The sequence below is a fragment of the Brachionichthys hirsutus genome, chromosome 23 (genome assembly GCF_040956055.1).
Source record: "Brachionichthys hirsutus isolate HB-005 chromosome 23, CSIRO-AGI_Bhir_v1, whole genome shotgun sequence".
Classification (NCBI taxonomy): Eukaryota; Metazoa; Chordata; class Actinopteri; order Lophiiformes; family Brachionichthyidae; genus Brachionichthys; species Brachionichthys hirsutus.
In genome coordinates this window covers 7,013,416-7,037,104 of record NC_090919.1, presented here as the reverse complement: position 1 = coordinate 7,037,104, position 23,689 = coordinate 7,013,416, and the positions used below count along the sequence as shown (strand labels likewise).

Here is a 23,689-nt window from a genome sequence, read left to right as displayed (position 1 = left end):
TTTGAAACTTTTTATTGATGAGCTTGAGTTCAGCCATATGATGAATACATCCAAAACCAGACCACTGTGTGGAACCCTTAAATATGAAAATAAAAGATTTTAGTTTATATATACTAAGTCTAGAATATAGGCTTTAACTTTAACTTTTATATAAATAACAACATTTGAATAAAAAGTAGACAAACAGGTTCTACGTTGACTTAAGGCAGATCTCATGAGTGGGTCGTCCTGAGGCGGGGTTGGCCTGGTTACATTGTGTATTATGGGAAATCTAGTTTAATAAAAATCGTAGAAGAGCGCAGCACGAAAATGTTAACGTTTAACCAAGGTACGATAAACAGGTTAGAACAGGTTGGAAACCAAGCAACACTACTTTATTCACACATATAGGAAAATATGAATTGTAAATGTTTTGGTTGTATTTTATCAAAATGTATTCAAGACACCAAATTTTGAAATTTACAAAAAATTCGTAAATTTCATAAACGAGTGAGTCATGGCGTCTCCGTTCAAGAATATTCCACATGCTGCCTTCACAGACAGAGAGACTTCCTGCTGCGCATAAAGACTTTTCCAATGAAAAGCCTTTGAAAACAAACGGTCGAAGTGCTTACGAGATATTTTTGAAAAGCAGGAATTATAAATCAAAGACCATTAGTCTGACTCCTTTGTTTCTGCTGTTCTTGTTCTGGCGGGGCTCGAAGTTCAGCGGCGAGCGTCAAAGCAGACGCTCAAATGTCGGAGCCGGAGAGAGGACCCTGAACGTCTCTCCGTCCGACATGTTCTCCCCTCCTCCACAACCCGCCTCCCCGCCTCCGTCCCCTCCACCCCGGCTCAGAGCTCAGGCGCTGCGTGGATCTCGCGAGTCGAGCTCGTTTCGTGGGGGAACCGGGGGAAGTCAGATGACCGAGAAATAAGGACGGAACACGCCTCTAGATAAAGACGACCGACATTCCGCCCGCGTTGTGTGAAACCACCGCAAAATGGATCCCGCGAATCAGTCCGCCCAGATCTCGTCCTCGCAAGGGTTCGGCGAGCGGCAGAACGCCGCCAAGGAAAACAAGCAGTCCGGTAAGAAACAGCCTTCCATTTAAATCCGCCATTAATGCCGGCCATTGTTTCGTTACACCTGTTATTGAGCACGGATAGCGCCGGTGCTTCGGCCTCCGCCCGGGGGCGACACTGCCGGTGCTTCGGCCTCCGCCCGGGGGCGACACTGCCGTCTCGCGTGGAGACAACCTCCCACGGAGCCGCTGTGGAATCTCGTCTCGCCGTGTCAGCAGGTGGAGGCGAGGTCTCCACGTTACGACAAGAGTTATAACGCGAGTTATAACAGTCGTAAGGAACGCGGAGCAGCGCGGGGAAACGCGGATCGGTAACTACGAGGACTGAACCGGACCGTGAACATAACCGGGACGCGTCGGCCCGTTCATTCGGTCAGACATGACGCTTCTCCTGCGGCGCGTCATCGGTGCACAATGCGGCCATTCTTCGCAGTGCAGCGCTTCTTAAAGGCGCAGTGCTCCGTCTTTGTAACGGTGACGTCACAGGAACAAAATGTCACGCATGCAATTTCACGCTGTTCACTACCTTCAGTTTTATAGACGATCGAAAGGACGTTCAGAAGAATCAGCCTAAACCGAGGGACAGCTGCCCCCCCCCAACCAGGTCTACAGGGTGGTTACTGTGCATGAGGGCGTGGCAGCTCCACTGTGTGTGTGTGTGTGTGTGCGCACGCTGGGATCAGCCCTCACTGCTGGGGAGGCTGTTGGAAATCTGTCAAAGGCAACTTCTGTGAAGCAAATGGATTGTAGGCTTTCAGGAATGACCGCTCCTGTGGGTCAACCGTAAGGCGTGGCACGCGAGGCCTCGCCGTAAGGCGTGGCACGCGAGGCCTCGCCGTAAGGCGTGGCACGCGAGGCCTCGCCGTAAGGCGTGGCACGCGAGGCCTCGCCGTAAGGCGTGGCACGCGAGGCCTCGCCGTTTGAGTTTGGTTCTCCTTCAAGGTCTCTAGAAATAAAATGAAACGCTCTCCGTGCAGAAGCACTTGCTTCTTAAAATGGAAATGTAATTGAAACGGAACCGTGAGCTGCAGACTTAGCGTTTCGTGTATTACTGATTGGAGGATTTGTTTATTTATTGATCACATGTTGCGCGTTTTAAATAAAGAGCGATGCTGCGTTTCTGCTGGCCACCTTGTTTTACTGCGTTCTGCAGTTGTGGTATTCCTCCTTCCTTAATTCCTCTAAATACTTCTTCCATCTTCTTACACACTACTGGCCTCCATTAACACCTTCATCTCTACTCTTCATCACTAACATGCTGGACATCCTTCCTGTCTCTGTCTCTCTGTCTGTCCAGCCTGTCAAGATCATTCTCTCCCTCTTTACTATCTAACCTTCATACAGGTCATCATATGTCCTCTGTTTGACCTTTGACCTCTACCTTTGCCTTGTGTCTCCTCTCCCTGTACTCCTGTCTACGCTCTTCTGTCCTCTCAATGTCCCACTTCTTCTTAGCTAACCTCTTTTCCTGTCTACACTTCTGCACTTCCTGGTTCCACCACCAGGTCTCCTTATCTCCTTTCCTTCCAGAAGACACACCCAGTCCTCTCCTACCTGTCTCCCTGATCACCTGAGCTGTTGTATTCCAGTCTTCTGGAAGTCTCTCTTGTCCACCCAGAGCCTGTCTCACCTCTTCCCTGAAAGACACACAACACTCTTCATTCTTCAGCCTCCACTACTTTGTCATTCTCTGCCTTCATCCTCTTCCTCTTCCTCACCACCAGCCTATGTTGGCTGGCTACACTCTCTCCTACCACGACCTTACATTCACCAGCCTCCTTTAATCTGCTCCGTCTACACAAGATGTCCACCTGGTGCTCCTCCCTCCACTCTTGTAGGTCACTGTATGTTCTAGTCTCTTCTGGAAATAAGTGTTAACTACTGCCATGTCCCTCCTTTTGGTAAAGTCCACCTCCATCTGTCCTTCTCAGTTCCTGTCCTGAACACCAAACTTACCCATCACTTCTTCATCTCCTCTATAGATGGGTTTGTCCCTTTCTAACTCTCCCACAATGCATTGCGAGTGGCCATACTTGGAGGCTGTGTTTACTCCTGTGTTGTTGATCGTTCATCCAGTGATAAAGACGACTCCGTGTGCTAGAAAATGAGAGAAAAAAGAGCTTTTATCGCGTTCTCAGGTTCTTTCTTGGCGCGGAGCAGCAGAACAGACGAGAGAACGAAGGAGAGCTCGGATCGGTGCAATCCACCGATCTGATGTCCCGTACTACGACTAGCCAAACCCCGGCCAGACAATGATGAAGCCTACTGGTTTTCTGAAGCCTTTAATTGTGCTCATCCTTTAGCATGGTAGTGAACATTCCTTTACACCACTCTCCAGAAACACATTAAGAGCTGAGAGAGATCAAAACACAGCTCTCTGCATAAAAGACAAAATATACAGAAAGAGGAACGAAAACCATTCAGCTGCTGAAATGCTAACAAAATGCTTCATGTTTGCTCGGATCATTTCAGGCGAGTTAACTTTTGCTAGATATCGATCTAATATCGGAATAGATGAAGCCCACATTCCTCATTAAATTGATGTCTGTTACACAAACATCACGAACCCGTCCAAAACAAAACGGTTGTAGCTGTCAAGACTCCAATAACTCTGAACCTCCTTCAAAGAGTAAAATGAGATCATTTATTAAGCCCGGGTAGGAAACATCAGGAAGTGACCTTTACTCAGACTCGATCTGGTCAGGATCTTTGCCCCCAATCACAGCCGTTTACTCCTCGTAATACTTCATGTTACAAAGTCCAGTGAATTTGATGGTCTGGCCAACATGCAGAATTTGAGTTGGCATTGTTTAAAAGTGAGGTGAAGGCACTGTGCATTAAGATGGTGGTGTGAGGAGGAATGCTGCTCCACAAGGGCTCAGCAATCCCAACCTGCCCAGCCTGTAAGGCTGCCTTTGTGCTCGACTGAAAGGAGATGCCACTCCTCCAACAATAAACGGGTAAACGTTAAATGTGTTCAGTCATTGTCCATAAGTCAAGCTATATATATATATATATATCACACAGCTCTGGATATATATCTTTGCTTCCTATGTACAGAAATCTCTCCGTAGTCTCAGGATAGCAAAGGAAATGGCACAATGTTGACAGAAATCAAAGGAAAGTGTCAGTATCAGCAATAAATATATTTTTCTTTTAACTATATTCACTTATGGGTCTGGAAATTTGCAAACTAATGGATTACTCTTTACTTTTAAGCACATCAACTATCTGAATTAAGGTTGGACAAGATCAGACAAGTATAAATTGATTATGTGGTAAACCCTTGTCCTTCTGATTTCTGTCACACCTACAGTCCATGAACCATGGAAGAAGTCATTCGAAATAAATCTTGTGTTTTTATTTGTAGTTCTTTTAGCAGATGCATTAGTTTGCTCAGAGGCGCACCAAATCACAGTGAATTGTTGTCTTGTCTTTGTGCTCAATGTGTTGGGCTTACCCTGTCGACCTGTTGGTTCTAGATATTGTAGTGATTTCGTATATGTAGATTTGTTAAGATGGAATAAGAAACATCTTGTTTTCTCCTGATTCCTTAATGGTTGGATAGGAAACAGACTGTTACTACTAGGATGATCATTCTTGTCCTTTATTTTTTCCAGATTCCTTTCTTTCCTCTTCTTCTTCTTCGCCTGTATCTCTCATTCAGTCTCCTCAAGGCAAGTGTCTAGTCCTTTTACGCTGCTCACCTGCTTCCCACCTCTGTCCTGTCGACTCTTGCTGGCCTGCTGCTTTACTGCTCTGTCATCCCTTTTCTCGTGCCCCTCTTCTCATCCGTGTCCAAATAAGGGTGATCTTGGATAGAATTAATGCAGCTCAAAAGGGTTGCCGTAGTTTATTGGTTATTCTGCCATGAACATTTGCTTATGACCGGTTTAATTAAAGGATGCAACAGGATCTCCGTTGCTCCGGCTCTTCCTGTTGGCCTGTATAAATGAGAGCCTCTGGCATGTAACAGAGGAAAGTGCAGAGAAGGGAAACATGCCTGTTTCATTGTTTAAACTACATGGAGCAATTTCACGTGTAAAGACTTACATCCTGAAAGATGGGAAGTAGTGACTTCCACATTGTATGTCTGTCCAGTGAGCTCCCTTTAGCATTAAATGCAACTTTTCCTTGAAGGATGTGACTCCGCCTCCACCACTGGTGGCGTCGTGCTCAAGTTATATGCACGATATGTTTGATCTGGTTCTCAAAGAAGGGCCTGAACCTACTGATGAAAGTGATGTCGCTGATCGCTTTCATCAGTGTCTTCCATTGTCCAGGCATTCTAATATTGTAACATTTCCCTTTTTGATAAAAGCAATGCTATTCTCACCACTAATGGCCACTAATTGTTGGGGCCCTTTTTGCACCCCCTTTGGATATCTCTAAAACGAGTCATTGTTATCCACCAGTTTCCAGCGCTGACCATAAATTTGTCTGGTTTTAAATGATCCGTGCAGTACAGCTACTCATGTTTTAAATAACATCTCGCATTGGTAATTTTCTTCAATATTCCAAGCCTCCACTGCAACATGAGATGAAGCCTTTTAAGCCGCTGCTATAAATAGCCATCATGACCTATTGACACATTTAAATATTAGTTTATGATTGTGGGCAATGCAGTGCTTATACAAGTCTTTACATGTGTGATCCATTTTGAAAGATGTCCCTCAGTTAATTTGGAAACGATTGATTTAAGTAGCACAAATCACCAGCTGTCACCACAAATCAAAACCAGTCTTTCTCCTTATCAGAATACTCTTCGCTCTCACCTTGATCTTTACAAACTCTGCTGCTGTCATCATTCTGATCCTTTGTGACCTGCTAATGAGCATTATTTAGGTCAATAGCACTCCTGGTGGGTTCAAGATAAATCTAATATTGCCGCCTTATTTTTAGAATGCAGAGAAGTTCAAGTTCAAGAGCAGAAACCTAAAAATGGGTCGGGCTGGTGTCTCTTGTGGGAATCCTAACTTCCTCTTGCCTTGGTTCATGAGTTCTTTCTCCCTGAGCTCCAGTAGCAAAAGCTCTGGAAGATGAGTGGCACTGGAGAAGAGATCATCCACCACCCAGTGGCGGCCTATAGTACCATTGCCTAGGGCTATAGTACCATTGCCTGTGGCTACAGTACCATTGCCAATGGCTATAGTACCATTGCCTATGGCTACAGTACCATTGCCTATGGCTATAGTACCATTGCCTAGGGCTGCTCACTCCTCTCCACTGCTTATCATTTTATAGGCTTTATGCATGTATCACATTCTTTCCTTGTTAAAGACCAGAGCCACATGTTTTATTTTGAAAATGTTTTTGTTCAATGACTTTACTCGGTGATCAGAATCAGAAGTAGTTTATTGCCATTGTCAGTGAGTGTTCACTGACTAGGAATGTTTCTCGGTGAAGTCGTGCTACATCTAACAGTAATGACAAAATGCAAAAACCATACAAGTACAGACACATCAGCAGCAGCAAGTTTAGAAGCTCTTCACGGGTGTAAGAGCACGCAGACGCACGATTAACGATAAAAAACAAACAACACAGAATGCACGAGAGCACCAGGGCGACCGTAGGAGGCGCCATCCAAAAGATCTCCGATCGAAGTCTATATAGCTGTTACTCATATTGCCCATTTTAGCTTTTCTCTTTCATTTCTTTTACTTTTGGATTACATTAGGGGCTTCCAGATCAGGTTTTGTTTTACGTCAGAATCATTTGATTTTGTACCGATACCGAGTCCTGATCCAATACTTCTATAATACATTTAAAAAAATAGCGTGAAGAAACGGATCCAGGATGTCCCCTATTTATTCATCTTATTTCAACATTTAACTCTTAAACAGAGCACTTCTGTGGTGTAGCTTGAACATTCAAGTAATAAATAAAACACATTTTTTACTTTGCACTTGGACGAGTGCAACAGGAAATACTAAATACAAATATTAAAAATAAAACGAACAGCACCTCATTCGCAAGGTTTACATTATCTACTTCAGAATACTTCCACAGCGCAGACATCCTCGCGCGACTAGCTTCAAGCTGCTTCCGAGTTTTGCAAGCATTCAACCAATAGTGTCACAGGAAGTGATGTCATGCCGCACGCGCTGCCGTTGCTGTCTGGCGTAGAGAGGACTCCAGATCTGATTAAAAAGTAATGAAAATAGCTATCCATATATCTGAGTCCTGATCGGGCGGTAACAATGGAGTCCGCAAGTTCGTGATCGGGACATCCCTAGATTACAGTACATCCATCCATCTTCCACTGCTTATCCGGGGCCGAGTTGCGGAGGCCACAGTCTCAGCAGGGATTTTCAGACTTTCATGTCCCGAGACATCTCCTCCAGCTCATCCGGGGGGATCCCGAGGCATTCCCAGGCCAACCGGGAGACATGGTAGCGCATGTTCAAAGGCAATTTTTTCAAAAGATGCGGTGGTGCCACCCATGGGGGTGTAAATCGTCATTACAGTACAGTAGTCCCTCATTTTCCGCGGGGGTTACGTTCTAAAAACAACCCGCAATAAGTGAAATCCGCAATGTAGTAATTTTTATTTTTGTACAATTATTATACGTGTACATATATGTTTTTAAGGCTGTAAAACCCCTCACCACACACTTTATACACTTTTAACAGTCAGGCATTAATCTAAATAGATTGTTTCAGTATTATAGAATGAAACCAAAGATCAAAACCTTTTCAGAACTAAACATTTGTTTGAGGAATATAAATATATAGTACGTACAGTAAACGTTTTCCTGTTAATAATGTTAAGGCGTGCAGGTCGAGGAAAGAGCCACTTGGAGTGCAGAAGAACAAATATTCTACTCGTGCTGTCTTTAGCCTCTCATGCTGCTTTATTGGATAGCTTAGCACAGCGGAACGGCAGCGGCTACATGTATCAACAGGAAGAAACGAAACCCAAAAGGGACGTGACGTTTTTGCTTCTACAAAATAAAAGCCTCTTTTTACACAGAGAATAAGAGCGCTATAAAACAAACGCTTAACAAATAAACATGATAGCTTCTAGAAATAACGAATTTAATTTTAATGATCAACCTACGAGGTTGAACACATGAGAAATGATTAATAGCGACTCGCGCGTATTTCACAGTTCCTCCGACCGCGCCTCTTCGTCTTGCGCCGTTTCAAGGCGCGTTCAAGTGCAAAAATAAGAATCTGAAATTGCACTAAAAAAACTCTGCGAAGTCGCGGAAAATGAACCGCATAATATCGAGGGACTACTGTATACAGGAGAGGTCTGATATTCACTGGAGACCTGGGCAAGACCGTCAGCAAGCGAGATAATGTAGTTGACATACATACATACATCACGGTTGCAAAGGTATGGATTTATATACATTTAGGTATGGAATGATTTACTATCTGCTGGCACTCGCACTAAGCCAAGGGACTACGCTTTTGATAAGATGTAAGTCTTATTCAGATGGTCGAGATTGAGTATTGTGGCTCAGGGAGTAACGGACCAACCCGGAACAGGTTGGACTAGTCAGATGAGTCTCAGTGGGGGGGTGGCGGGGGGTGCCTTAGCTGTGGGCCATTTAAACAATGGTTCTTGCATAAAAGGGTAAACTAATTGTAAGATAGCGTTGTTTTAGGAGCGTAAAAACGCAGAGAAAAAAGCCAAGGTATAATCTGTTGAAATGTACTCTTACTAATGACTGGCATGAATATGACTTAAGTGTGTTATCATAGCACAACCTTTTCAATCGTTTTTGCGAATCTTTGTGGGTGAGGATTATTTTTATCTCGTGAATGTGGAATTTGGCACAGGAAAGCTATCCTAAAATGAATTGCATGAGAATAGCCGAGTTATTGACTATCCAAGTTGTTTTTATTTGTGACTGACGGTTACGGATGTTTATTCTCAGACCACTATTACACCACTCTTGTACAGGTAGTCTTACGACAGTTCGACTTTACGATCGCAGTAGTTTGTCTGTTTGCAACGTGTGGTTACGACATCCCAGAAAGCGAATGAGCAAATTGAGTGTACGACAGTTTCTGAGGTCTCACCCACTATGTCTACCAAGAGGACATTTCTACTCCTCATTTACTGTAACATTTACTGTGACCCGGCCTAATATACTTATGGTAATTTAACTTGAGCCGACTTATAAACAAATCGACTTGCGGCCAATCCCTGGGAATCTATTTGGTTGTAAGTCGACGATTACCTGTATAGTCTTTAATTTTATTTTATTTTAATAGTTTTTTGCACTTAAATGCAAACTTTTATCTTTCACTGTTTACAATAACAGAAGTCCATTTAAACATTTTTTTCTCTAAAGAGAAACCTTTATTTGTTCATTGGAGGCCTACCTTATATTTTTGTATTTAATCAGTCTATTAATCCTAATAATTGATGGACTAATATACTGAAGGTATATTATCTATCTATCAGTACTTTATTAACCTCAAAATGTACTTTCTCAGGCAAGAGCCACCTCCGCAAGTCATTCGGTAAAAGTCCATAGACAACTTTTAAACACGTTGAAGCGGACATGATCACATAGCTAGCTCAAATTATTGCTGAAGGAAAGTTGCTCACTAGCACATCACAAGCATACAGTTCACATAAAAATTGCACTGAATTACAGTCAACACAGCTTGCAACTGAGCCCTTAACAAAATGTCAGCATTTTAATTTGATTTCTCTGCTGCTTCAGTTGATCCGATAATCAACGTACGGTCTGATGGCAACGTTTGGAGTAAAGTCCAGGTTGCTAAAACTCAATAATTCCATCCATTCAGTTCATCAGCCTTATATTTCCATGATGCAATGCATGAATGCTTGGGCTGTAGTAATAAGGCCTTGCTTTGTAAAGCTGTAAGTGCATGGTAGCTAAATGTCTGAGACTTACATGACCTCCCCTCCTTCTTGTTCTTCACTGTTGTTTTCCATGCGTGGCGATGCAGACAGGAGACCACTCCTGGGCTCCAACAAGCCCGGTGGAGGTGCAGCAGTATCACTTTATTTTCCTTCTCAACCTGGCTCATTCAGCGCTGGTATTTACAAAGGTGAAACGGGGCCCTCAGGTGGGCAAGCGGATTCACAGATAAAGATTTCTCCTGTTTCAGAGCGAATAAAGACACTGGAAGCTCTCACTGCGAAAAAGAGCGAGTCTGGTTTTAGAAGTGATGGAGGTTTCTCACACTTTAAAGGCCGCAATCATGAAAAGTCCAAATTTGTCATGGCGATTACTACTTCCACTGTCCAGAATAGAGGCAGTTCTGCTGACCAGGAGCCCCCAGAATTTCCTTTCGACGTACAATTTCAGCAAAGAGAAGTCGATGAATCTGAAGAAACTGAAGAGTGGATGAAGGCTCATTTACCTCCTGTGCCAGACTTTGATGATGTAGAAATGGTTAAAGGTACATTGATGTCAGACATTGTTGCCAAGGAGGAGGAAACTGTCATATTTCCTGATGCTTTTGAGGATTCTTCTTTTGAAGCTCCAAAGGTGAAGGATGACCTCACTGGTACTGTGACCCACCCAGATGTTGAAGAGGAGTCAGAGTTTGACCATAGCTTTTTACCAACAGCTTATGTGTGTGAACGGCAAGAAAAATCAGGATCTCAGACTCCACCAAATCTCAATTCAGTGCTTCCAGCTTCCCCTGTACCTCTTGGTTTCACAACATGCAGCACAGACTCTAAACAGAACTGGAATGGAGATCTGGACTCAAGTAAAGTGGCTAGCTCAGGACAGTCCGATGATGCCGTCATTGAAGAAGGTGCTTCTCTTTCTCTTACAGCTTCTGCCCTTTCTAAATTAAAGGAGTCTACAGGTACTCCTATGTCTGAAGCTTCAAACACTCCTGAGGAGAAACAGACTGCGCCACGAAAATGTGAGAGAAAGCTAATTCAGGTCCCAACAATTAATGTTATTGAGTCTGATGAGCCAAATTACAGTGAAGATGATATGGAAATGGAGCCTGAAACAGAGGAAGAAGAGCGTTATGATTTTGTAAAGAACCAGGACGAAGAGGCCCAAAAAACACAGAGACACGAGTTTGAGGACGGTACAAATGAATCGTTCAAAAGACACGCCTTCGAAAAAGAGTTTATTGAAGGCTACTCTCCTCCGTCCACACCTGTGGACTCGGATGCTGAATTTTCTCCTCAACATCAGAAACCAAGTTGTCTTCCCGAAGAAGTCCCTGCAGCCCTTCCCAGTCAAACTGATTCAGAAGCTGAATCTGAAAAATCACATCCGATCTCTTCAAACAATAAAAATGATGAACCGTCTCTTTTCCAAATGCACGAAGAGGACATTCCAGACAATTGCGACGAGTGGTCAGACGGAGCACAAGATGTTCTGGTTAAACCTAACAAGATGGAAGCTTTGGTTACGGAATCAACTTCCTACAGTCAATGCAAAGAGAATAACAACAGAGAAATATCTTCAAAAGGGGCTTCTCTGGAGAGGGATTCCCCTTCTAAAAGCCGTTTCATTCAAGATGTCTATGATGGGAAGTCAATGGAATATGATACATCTCCAGCTCTGCATGAAAGCGACACAGAGTTAAACGCTGCCGAAGAGCAGCTTCTTTCTGATCCTCCTCAGATGTGTGTCAAAACACTGAATCAAAGTACTGGAAAAAAAGATGTTCTTGAAGACGATGCATATCTGGAAGATTTCACCTTAACGAGAGATGGAACTTTCTCCACGGCAGGTCCGAACCAGCCTTTAAGTTGTACTCAAGACCCCTATTCCTCTCTCCAAAGCGGGACACTATGCAGCATCTCTGAGCAAGACTACAAGAAGAAAATGATGACCGACGTGAAAAATGTGGTAAGTGACGACTCCCACCCCGGACAGACATTTGTCCCAGAAGTCCAACAGGACACTACAGCAGGTCACTGTAGACCACACTCAATGATTGACCCTGACAACTCAATTTGTGAGCCTGCAGAAAGCTTTGTCGAGTTTATGCAAGAGTGCCTGAAATCCAGGCGTGAAGAGGAACCCGAACACCAAGCAGTTGCACAGAACAACATCTGCAAACATGGTTTACTTCCTTGCCAGTTCTCCCCAACCATGGTAATGGATTTGGAACAAGAGACTCTGACAATTAGTGCTCTGAAAGAGCTGTGCAGCAGTGAAAAGGAGGAGGAGCAGAAGGAAAAGTGGTCTTTCCAGTCAAACACACTTGACCAGGACCCAGTTAAAGAAAGCGCAAACACAAAGCAGTCTTCTCATGCTTGTGTTCCTGATTCACCGTGTTCCCAAAGCAACTTCATGTTTGACGGCACCAATCCTAAAGAAGGAGAAGACATCGATGAGTGGGTAGCAGACTCGTATCATCTTGCTGAGCATGTCTTGTCAGGAATACTAATCCACTTTCCAGGTAACCGCTATTTTTTATTGGCAGTTAGCCTTTTAAGCTCATACTAGCACCATAGACGGATCATTTTCGTCTAGTGTTTCTATGTATTTAAGTTTAAAAGCATGTAGCATTGTACTTCATGCCAAGAAAGAAGACCTCAGTATTATATTTGCCAATATGTATCTTCCCAGCTTTAAATTAGGTCTGTAATTTAGTCTGACTATCGCCATATTCCCTTTGGCGAGGAGAATAGGACTGGGGCTTGGACACTTGCTGGTTTCACAGTATACAACAGTCTAAAATGTAATCGCTGTTGGATTATTTTTTATTTGCATTTAACTTGATCTACCAAAAAAAACCCAAAGAATATTCATATGACTCATGGAACTGGATCAAAGTTGTTCAGTGTTTCTACCAACACTGAAACGATGGAGAAACAGTCACCGATTAAGACGCATGTATCGCCGTAATAATCTTGTTTGTTGAACCTGAGACTAGATTTGCCATTGCAGAACACAAACAGTAAAACAAAAAGAAGTCTGCAATTATATAGTTCCTTCATTGTTCATGATAATTAGAATGACCGTGGAAATCCATATATTATTGGTGCATGTGAGAGATGTCATCAGTAATGGTACCCCGACCACTTCGGGACAACCCATCAAAAACAAAAGGGGCAGTTCATGAGTATGTGCAGTGTGACAGTCGTGTTTGGGAATTCCTGACCTCCATGTTCAACTCATTTTTATTTCTATAGTGCCGGATCATAACAAGGTTATCTCAAGCTACTTTACAGGAACAGCAGGGAAAGACGGAACCCAACTTGTCCCACAAGAGGGACACTTTGGTGACAGAGGGAAGGAAAAAAACTTCTTTAACCGGCAGAAACCTTGAACATTTGAACTTCTGGTCTGGTTCACATGATCATCTTGGAGACTATGTGGGTGCCGTGACGTTTGTCCTTATCAAAGGCCTATTATAGTTATGCAATTTTGAGTAGACTAGTCTACAAGTTTTAGATATTACAGATGTTTTTTGTAAAAACTAATGGATAGCTTCACCAATTAAGACTTGCAATGTGTTTTCTAATATTGATCGGCTTCCCAGGTTTTTAGTAAAGAATCTGACGGGACCTTGATGTCAAACCTTATAAAGTATTTAAAGTTATTTATACCTTTTTACAAGGATTAATATTTAGGCGGTAACAGACTAGCTTAAAAAATAAAATTGTAGCAACACAGTGAAAAAATAACAATGAAAACACATATTACAACACAAAGTACTGTAACATATAAAATGTAGGGCTGCACCGATTGCAACTTTCTGATCGATCACCAATTTTTAAAAAGTCCTGACCTGCCGATACCAATTTTTTAAATAACTGACAGCACACATATTTCAATGTCCCAATCTTATTTGACTGAAGACAAACTAAACTTGTGTAACGTGACCCTGCAGACCTGCTTTGAGTCTCTCACCAAAATAAAGTGCACAGCATTATTTAGCTTTTACAAATAAAAGGAAATGACACAGTTTGAGGTTGTTAATAAATATAACTATCTACAGGAGAAACTAATAAAACAACCTAAACCACCAATAAGGTCTCCTGAGTTTTAGCTTTTCGTTCTTGTAGTGCAAAAAGACAAAATGCAGCAGCTTGTGTGTAAATGTAACATAACTTTCAACAGCTGACGGGATAAAAAGCTCCTAAAAGTCAAACATTCTTCAACAAATAGTTCAACATGTTTAACATGTTCATAAGTCAATGGCTAACAACCAGAAGCAACACAGCGCAGGCCATTTCTGCTTTTTCACCAGACATCTTGCCGTTTTTTCTCATCTACGTGTCCCGCCAAGCTAAACCGGCGCTTTTAATGCAGCAGGGGGGGCCGAGCCATAGGCTGGGGCTAGTAGACCTTTGCGAAGGTAGATAAGATTGGCGGATAAAATCGGTTTTATATGTACAAATCGGCCGAGCGCGCAAAATTAATGAAATCGGTGCCAATCGATCGGCCGGCAGAAATGACCATGTTCTAAACGGTCTCAGATTGGCCTTGTGGATTCTATTGATTGAGGTCCACTAATGATTCAAGGAACCGTTTCAGCCCCCGTATCTGAGCTCGGTTCAATCACAGTAGCCTACACCAAAGCTACGTTGGGGGTGAGCAGGGTAACGCCGTGTTGAACAACTATAAAAGACACTTCACGAAAAGGTGCAAACTGGAGAAACTGCTTTCAGATTTTGAGGCTGGAGTGGCTCAATATGGTGCAGAACATTTCAACGTTGTGCCGTGACGCACAAAGTCTGCCCCAAAAAGTATTTTATACACATTTATTTTTACATAAATGTAAAAATAGCAAAATCTCCACGTCCACGATCCTGTCTGACCCCAAATAGATGTAGATGGAGCGAATATCTACACGCACACACAAATGAAGTTTTCAGGCCGCCCTGTGGCAACAGAAGAATTCACGCTTTGTCCTCCAAATAACCACAATGACCTTGACTCAGAAAAACATTTAACACCTTGAGAACATTGAATTTTCAGAAAACTGTTGATTTATGCCACAACTTATAATAATTAATACATTTTAAATACATTTTATAATTCATGCTTTTGTGGTGAATCCAGGAATGCAGTTCTATTGATCTGTCATCAGGAAATAAGCCCCGTGTTACACCTTTAATTCATGCTGACTATTACTTTTGCAGCTACAGCCAAGTTGCTTTTTATTCTATTTTGAATCGATGCCGCCTGGTAAAGAGTTTGGTTTTGGCCTTGTAAAGTGAACATTTCTTTGTTGCATGAATCCTTGAGCTTCCAGAGAGCTCCTCCCGTCGGTTGACGCAGCACAGAGGAACCCGCTTCTGTCACCTTTTGTCCTTCCTTATCTCCATTCTGGAGATTTCAGTTAGGGGAGCTCCTCACACACACAACCTGGTGCTGCATTTCATTACAGGCCTATTAAATCTAACTTGCGTCTCATTTCCTTACAGTGAAGGATCTTATTTATTGGCGAGACCCCAAGAAGTCGGGCGTGGTGTTCGGCCTGTCGATGCTGCTGCTGCTGTCGCTCGCGGCCTTCAGCGTCATCAGCGTGGTTTCCTACCTGCTGCTTGCCCTGCTGTGTGTCACCATCACCTTCCGTATCTACAAGTCTGTTGTTCAGGCTGTGCAGAAGTCCAGCGAGGGACACCCCTTCAAGTAAGACCATGTCCATGCTTAGACTGAACCTTTTCCTCAGTGTTGGGGACATTTGTGTACCGGTCCTGACTTTACACCTCGGTGCTTGTCGGGGCGTCTTCACTGGACGCCTGCAGGGAAACATGACGGATTTTATACAGTAAAGTTTTACTTGGTCCACGATAGTCTCTTCAAGTAGGATGTGCATCATCCTCCAGGACGTCCTCGTTGGCCCCTGGACACTCTCTAATTTAACATTTAGTTAAAATAGAGACGTTTTAACTACAACAATAAATTGGTCACTTCAAACAAATAAATAAAAATGATGCAGAAATCTGTGACTATTTTCCGTTATTGCTGGTCAGACGTTACCTCAATGTGCTTTCATACCTTTACTTGGAGACGTCCCATGGCGAAGACATGAAAAGACATGAAAGCCTGGTGTTTCTCCCTCAACCGACGGGTTCGGGTTCGTGTTTCTAACTCTGGAGCGGAACCTAATTCTGCTGCACCGTTCCTGTCCTCCTCCCTTGGTCCAGAACACTGATAGAAAAGGATGTCAGCATTCCCCCCGAGACGTTCCGCAAGCATGTGGACACCAGTCTGACCTACATCAACCGAGCCCTGAAACAGATGAGCCGCCTCTTCTTGGTCGAAGACATCATTGATTCCTTGAAGGTGAGCGGGTCGTGGTTATTAAGCGCGTGGTGTGATTTTATATCTCTATTAGAAGTCTGTTTTTCACTCTGTCCCGTAAAGACTCCCCTCCTGGGTTCAGACTTTAAGTAGTGCTGATTTGTGCAGTAGTAATCACTGAAAGAAACTCTTTATTATGTGTCGAAGACGTTTGTATGATAGTTATTTATTTGGGATACAGTAGTCCCTCATTTTCCGCGGGGGTTACGTTCTAAAAACAACCCGCAATAAGTGAAATCCGCAATGTAGTAATTATTTTTATTATATCGAGGGACTACTGTATAACCTTGCTCAGAAAGCATAATGCACCACCGGTCCTCCGGTCCAAGAGACTGACTTTGACCAGCAGGTGGTGCTGGTGCCACGGCTGGGTGTGCCCTCACCGTCCGTAGGTAAAGGGTTCTCTCTCAACGTGTGACCGTAGCGCAGGGGTGGGCAAACTTTTTGTCGTGCGGGCCACATTGGGTTTGAAATTTTGACCGAGGGGCCGGGCCAGGAGAATTTGGATGAGTGTTTAGATATACTAAAGCGCTGCGTGTAGTGTGCAAACCTCATAGCACAGTACACACACAGATAAATGTACAACCAGATTTACTAACAGTGTGTACGAAGAACTGCGTCTTTCAAATGTGCAAAATAGCCTTTATCCAGGTAGTACGTTTGTCTCAATGAATATGCAAGATGCAGCATTTACACATATTTTGGCACAACAGTGTGAGGAGAAATGTAAATAGATTAAAATAGAACAACGGTGTGAGGAGAAATGTAAATAGATTAAAATAGAACAACAGTGTGAGGAGAAATGTAAATAGATTAAAATAGAACAACGGTGTGAGGAGAAATGTAAATAGATTAAAATAGCACAACAGTGTGAGGAGAAATGTAAATAGATTAAAATAGAACTACAGTGTGAGGAGAAATGTAAATAGATTAAAATAGAACTACAGTGTGAGGAGGAATGTAAATAGATTAAAATAGAACTACAGTGTGAGGAGAAATGTAAATAGATTAAAATAGCAATGACACTGATCTGACAAACCTGGTGATTGCGTCTGTTTTTAATAAATTTCACTTGAAGGAATAAAGTTAAATAAATCAACATTTATTGAAAAAAGATGATCACTTTCAACATTCAAAACATATCAAAACACGAAATACTAAATCTCAATCATTCCTTGCAGTACTCATCGTTGTTCCACTGCTGTGCATAAATGCGCACTTCATTAAAAGACGCACGTTCAAACGTTCCAGATGCATTTTCTTTCATAACAGAACATACAAACTCACCAATTTCAGTGGGAACAGTGTTGTTGGTCTCCCTTTTTTGCCAGTGCACCAAAGTCTGGAGTTATTTTTGCTGTTCTATTCTCAGGATAGATCTGAGGTGTTGGTCCGTTAACTTGGATCTATGACGGGCTTTATTGATCATGACGCTGAACGTCTGCTCACACACGTAGGTCGAGCCAAACAGCACCAGCACCTTCTGTGCCGTCCTCCGGAGGTTTGGAAAAGTGGCTTCGTTAAGTGAGGCATAAAAGTCATTCAGGTTAAGAGACTTAAAGGATAAGTATCCTTTGAGGCGGAGTCGGACTGAAGATCGATCAGTTCCAGCTGCAGCTCCTGCGGTGCTGTTTCAGGGTCTTGTGACGGGACGGGACACCAGCAATGGGGGAAACGAAACTAAAAGCAGAGCAATACGCTACAAGCCACCGATGGTCAGTGCGCCATCTGCTGGTCAAACACGGGTATTGCAGGGACAAAATGAAAGTTATGATTTAGAATTTTTTGGTCATTGGACAAGTTCGGCGGGCCGTATTGAAAAGCATAATGGGCCGTGGTTTGCCCATGTCTGCCGTAGCGGCTGTTGGTTTGTTCCCCATTCAAAGTGTAGCCCATCGGCTGAAAACGAAGGACATTGTGGGACACTGGATGGAGGAACTGTCCTCGATGCATGTGTGTGGACGTGCACGGCGTTCTGGGGAAGCTGTTGCTGCAAGCCTACCATTAGACCCGCCTTAGTTTTACTGGCACTCTTACCCACAGGGAGCTGCTGTTCCCATAGCAACGAGGTGTGGCTCCATGTTCTTGTTCTGTGACCCTGAGCAGCTCGTTGTTGCTCTCTGTGCTGTTATAATGCGATTATAATGCAGCAACATTTAACCCCTCCCTGTACAGAATTGGTACAGAACCCAACTAGACCCACAAGAGCAAGGAGAACCTTCCCTTTAACAGGCAGAAACCTTGGGTAGAACCTAAGGCTCATAGTGGAGAGCCTTGCATTGAGTCGGTGCCTTCGTCTCCATGCAGCTACTTTCTTTAGTGTATTGATCATCTCATTCCCCACAGCTGGCCGTGTTCATGTGGCTCTTCACCTACATTGGAGCGGTCTTCAACGGAATCACCATTCTCATCCTGGGTAAGCAAGATGTGTGTGTGTGTGTGTGTGTGTGTGTGTGTGAGTGTGTGTGTGTGTGTGTGTGTGTAGGTGTGTGTGTTTGTGGGATACCCGGCTTTATTCGGTGCGTCTGTTAAAGCGTTCCTGACATCTTTCATCTTTGCCCCCCCAGCTGACATCCTCCTCTTTGCTGTTCCTCCGATCTATGAGAAGAACAAGGTGAGCATTTGACCCCCCTCCCGGGTCGTGGTAAATATACCTGTCATTTGTCCCCCCCCCCGGGTCGTGGTGAATCGAGACGAGATGAGCTAAAGGAGACTATTGAGTCTGTAGGAACGAGGCCGTCCTCCGCGGGACACTTCGACGGGGACGTCGACGCTGGAACCGCTTTTACGCTGTTTGGGTTCACGTCAGGGAGTCTGTTCAGCCGGGCTGGTCCGAGTGTTCCGACCGGAACGTTCCCAACGACGATCTAAGCGTGTGAACATGCTCAGAACCAATCACAGGGTCACGTGCCTTTATTGTAGTGTGTGTGTGTGTGTGTGTGTGCGTGTGCCTGTGTGTGTGTGTGCGCGTGTGTGTGGGCGCGTGTGCGTGTGTGTGGGTGTGTTTTAGCTACACTATCGTGGCCACACGTTGAACATTCCTAAACGTTTGTCCTTCCTGGCCCGTCTGAAACACGCCGCGTCATATTCCAGATTAAATGCGTCTCCTGCAGGATTGTCGGTTTTCCTGTTTTCCGTGTTCCTGGAAGCAGAATTCCTTTTCCCAGACTGTCACCGTCTCCTTTCAGGCCCAGATTGATCAGTACATCGACCTGGCCCGCACGCAGATAAACAACACGATGGCCAAGTAAGTGAGTCCGCCCCGGCTGCTCCTCCTCCATCGGCGGACCCCGTTTAACGTTCCCAGACTTCACTTCCTTCTTTCTTTTCCTGCCCAGGCTACAAGAGAAACTTCCCGGATCTGTGAGGCGTATCAAAGCTGAATGAAGAGCCCGAACGTCCGTCGCCGTCGCCGTCGCATCCACCGCTGTTCTAATGCGCATTGCCTTTCCCTGCTCCCTCTCCAGACAGCCCCTCCCCCTCTCTCTCCAGACAGCCCCTCCCCCTCCCTCTCCAGACAGCCCCCCCCCCCCTCTCCAGACAGCCCCTCCCCCTCCCTCTCCAGACAGCCCCCCCCCCTCTCCAGACAGCCCCTCCCCCTCCCTCTCAAGACAGCCCCCCCCCCCCTCTGAGCTATTCAGTATTCAATGTAAACTACTGGGCTGCCTAATTTGCAAGCAGTAAGACGGACTGTGCCAAGGAGGGGGGGGGGGGTGGTAACGCGGGGGCGGAGCCCGACAGTCTGCAGGCACGCCGCCGTGTCCGGTGAACTAGACTGAATCCATCACCTGTTCTAGTTGAGTGCAAACCGGGACGGGTGGGGGGGGGGGGGGGGGGTGTCGAAACCACGCGTCCTCCGGTTTAAGCTCCTCCCTCGGGGATGTTGGCGGGTCTGCTGGCAGCTGATTGGCTCGGCTTTCGTTTGCCCTGGCGCTTTTACGTACGGTATATGTAAACTTCTGTCATGCACTGATCTGTTGCTCGTCCACTCGGAGCGACTCGGAGAGCTCAGAGCGACTCGGAGCGGCTCTGAGAGCTCGGCGTAGCTCAGAGCGACTCGGAGAGCTCAGAGCGACTCGGAGCGGCTCTGAGAGCTCGGGGCGACTCGGAGCGGCTCTGAGAGCTCGGCGCGGCTCTGAGAGCTCGGCGTAGCTTGAGCGGCTGCGAGAGGCGAACCAGCTGGAATAATTCGGTCGAGTTCACTCCTGCTCAGCCGCATGTTTCCGACCGCGGGGTAGCCGAGCGCTAGGCCCTGCTGTACGCCCCGTTAGCCTCGCTTCAATCAAGTTTTCGCATTTTCTGCACCAATTTTAAGTATTGAGGTATAACTTTCAATTGTTAAAAAATAAGTGTGATTATTGTCCTCTGCTTTTTACCGTTATTGGTATTGATCAGGACGGCTGCGTCGACTTCGATCCAGCGACAGCTTTGTGTCCGTTTGAAGCTTTCAGAGGGTTCAGGGTTCAGGGTTCAGGGTTGGGGGGGTTCTGTTTGTCTCGTTGTTCTTTTACTGCCGTGTCGGTGTCAGCTGGAAACCCTTTACGTACGATGTTCGACCCTGATTTCTGATCAATAATTATCACCTGTGATTGTGTCAGTGGCGTTGAAATCATGTTGGGACTACTTCTAAGTCTCTGTATTGTTTAAGGGATGAATTTAAAGGCGTATGTTAGCGTAGCTGCACATGTTAGCGTAGCTGCCCACCCTGCTGGGTAAATGCCCCCCCCCAGACGCTGAAGCCACCATCAAATGTATTACTTATCAATAGAGTAGATTAGTCCTCGCCAGACGTCTGCCTGTGATGTTTAGGGGGGGGGGGGGGGGGGCACGCCACCGTTCACTCGTGCAGCTTAAGAACCTGCTTATTTATTGGTATGTGGATAAATAGCATATTATAACTTTAAACATATTTATATTAGACGTTTGGTTTTAAGGTTCATTTAAAGGTTAAGTTCAACTGAAAAACAGTAAAATGTGACGAGCGGAGAAATCAAACCGACAGCGGCTCAAACTGAGTGCACTGTTATTACACGATTATTACACAGGCGCACTCATTAGTGTGTCGATCATGCGTGTTCCAGTTTGTATCATTGTGAGTAGATTATTATATTATTCAGGACGCCGTGTGACGAAGCTGCCAGGATTTCATCGGACGGCGACACGACGCCTAATTCTGGGAACGTCCTGGGAGTGGAAAAGTGTTTGAGTCGGTTTAATAACTTTCCATAATATGGACAAAAATGGTCCTGAACCAAAATGTGATCCACGATTAGATCCAGCCCAAACAGTGAGTTCGGGCGATCTCGCAGCCAGAAGACGTTTCATCTCTATTCGTAGCGTGGAACTCTAAATCCAACGAGGATCAGGAGATCCTCTCTCAATGTTTGGGCCGAGCCTTTAATGAGCCGAGGCGCGCTCCATTTTAAATAACGCTGGTTCAGGAACGTGTTGATGTGCTACTGAAACTTAAGCTTCCTCTCACAGTAACGGCCGGTGTACTCGAGACCCACCCTCGTCCTGTGCTTCCTCGGCATGCTGCTTTCCTCTTCGCCCTCCCTCACCGTTTTCGTTATCGCGTGCATCGGGAGGATCGTGAGCTCGAGTCGCTTTGCGTCCGACTCTACTGCTGTCTCTAGTTAGTCGCGTCGGCACCGAGGGGCGGGAACTCAGAGTGGATAAATGTGTGGTCTCGGTGCTGATGAATAAAAACGTGTCAAAGGAACATGGTGCGCCTGAGTTCTTCTCCGGGGAACGGCTTAAGAAAATCAAAGCGTTGCACAGTATTCCAGAAGTTTGGTTCCTTCCAATATTTACCAAAATGAGATTTGTGATGAACGGCTGCCGGTGGGACGATGCGATTCAGATTTTATTCCTTTTTATTTCTCTATAACAGAAAGTTATCTCAAGGCACTTTACAGGTGTAGCAGGGGCGGGGCTTGCGGACAGGTAAGGCAGGCAGTTGCTTGGAGCCCCGGCCAAATGTACGCTGACAAAAAGAGGGAGAGAGAGAGCAGGAGCAGACAAAGACATAATGTCTCTACCGTCAATCACAGCATACTAACGCTAGCGATGTCTGACCAGGCCAGCGTAGTCGAACCACGAAGGGTTGGTGGTGCGTTCTTTGTGCTTTGAGCGGCTGGTGACGTGGCACGTTAAGGACGGCGTGGACCCCCATCAGTATGCGTACCGGAAGAACCGCTCCACTGATGATGCCGAATCCACAACGTCTCCGCCCCCATCGTCCTCAACTCCGGCTCCCCTCAAGGACGCGTTCTGAGCCCTCTGCTGTTCACGCTGCTGACGTATGACTGCAAGGCCGAGTACCCGAGCAGCCATATTGTTAAGTTCACAGATACAGCAGTGGTGGGACGCATCCTCAACAACGACGAGTCGGAGGACATGCAGGAGGTGGAACATCTGGTGCAGTGGTGTGAAGAAAACATCCTCTGCATCAATGTGAAAACAACGAAGGAGATGTTTGTGGACTACAGGAAAGGAGGCTACACCCCCCCCCCCCCCCCCCCCCCCCTCTACATCGGAGGAGCGGCTGTCGAGGTGGTCCAGAGCATCAAGTACCTGGGCGTGCACATCGCCAGCGACCTGGCATGGAGGACCAACTCAGCCGCCTTAGTAAAGAAGGCCCACCGGCGCCTCTACTTTCTGAGGAGGCTGAGGCGAGCAGGTATGGGCTCCCCTGTCCTGGCGTCCTTCTACAGGTGTGCGGTGGAGAGTGTCCTCCCATCATGCATCACGGTGTGGTACGGCAGCTGCTCTGCTGCAGACAGGAAGGCCCTGCAGACAGGAAGGCCCTGCAGACAGGAAGGCCCTGCAGACAGGAAGGCCCTGCAGCGGGTGCTTAGATCGGCCCAAAGGACCTCGGAGAGCAGCCTACCCACCGTGAGTGACATCTACAGCAGGAGGTACAGGAAAAAGGCAACCTGCATCATCAAGGGCCCCACCCACCCTGCACACGGACTGTTTGGCCCCTCCCATCATGAAGGACCCCACCCACCCTGCACACGGACTGTTTGCCCCGCCCCCCCCTTTTATTTTGCTAAAATCATCCTTACCTGGAGCACACAAATGAAAGATTCCATCATGAATTTTGAGTGAAGAAATTGATGCCAAAAAGAATTCAGTGAAATGAAGTAAAAAATAAATACATTACTTAAGAGGTAAAAACAGTGATGGTGGGTGTTCGGCGGCGGCGGGGAGCGACGGCCACAGGGCCGGGTTCTGCAGCGCCATGGACAGAGGGAGAGCGAGAGGGAGAGAGAGCACACAACTACGGGGAAGGAGGAGGAATGAGTGACACGTATTTATCAAATGTAAATCTATAGATGGAGAGGCAGGAGCTCCGCCTGTCATGGGAGGTTCCCGTAGCAGCATCGGC

General features: G+C 45.5%; 1 protein-coding gene across 3 annotated transcripts; it reads left to right on the top strand.

The window, feature by feature from the left end:
- Positions 1 to 841: 841 nt before the first annotated feature.
- Positions 842 to 22,018, top strand: rtn3 (reticulon 3). 3 transcript variants are annotated; one of them, XM_068756015.1, is made up of 8 exons: positions 842 to 1,071; positions 4,685 to 4,741; positions 15,414 to 15,621; positions 16,140 to 16,278; positions 18,643 to 18,712; positions 18,864 to 18,910; positions 19,485 to 19,543; positions 19,635 to 22,018. In XM_068756015.1, the coding sequence occupies exons 1-8, from the start codon at positions 984 to 986 to the stop codon at positions 19,681 to 19,683; spliced, it is 717 nt and encodes a 238-aa protein (XP_068612116.1). In that variant the 5' UTR covers positions 842 to 983; the 3' UTR covers positions 19,684 to 22,018. The 3 variants fall into 3 exon arrangements, with proteins under 3 accessions (XP_068612116.1, XP_068612117.1, XP_068612115.1); XM_068756016.1 differs by lacking the exon at positions 4,685 to 4,741; XM_068756014.1 differs by lacking the exons at positions 842 to 1,071; positions 4,685 to 4,741 and adding an exon at positions 11,917 to 12,436.
- Positions 22,019 to 23,689: the final 1,671 nt, after the last annotated feature.

What these genes read in the sequence shown, in the direction of transcription:
- rtn3 (XM_068756014.1), top strand. Translation starts at nt 11,965, where the DNA reads ATGATTGACCCTGACAACTCAATTTGTGAGCCTGCAGAAAGCTTTGTC. An exon ending in AATCACCATTCTCATCCTGG is followed by an intron (nt 18,713 to 18,863) that starts GTAAGCAAGATG and finishes TTGCCCCCCCAG; the next exon opens with CTGACATCCTCCTCTTTGCT. An exon ending in ATAAACAACACGATGGCCAA is followed by an intron (nt 19,544 to 19,634) that starts GTAAGTGAGTCC and finishes TTTCCTGCCCAG; the next exon opens with GCTACAAGAGAAACTTCCCG.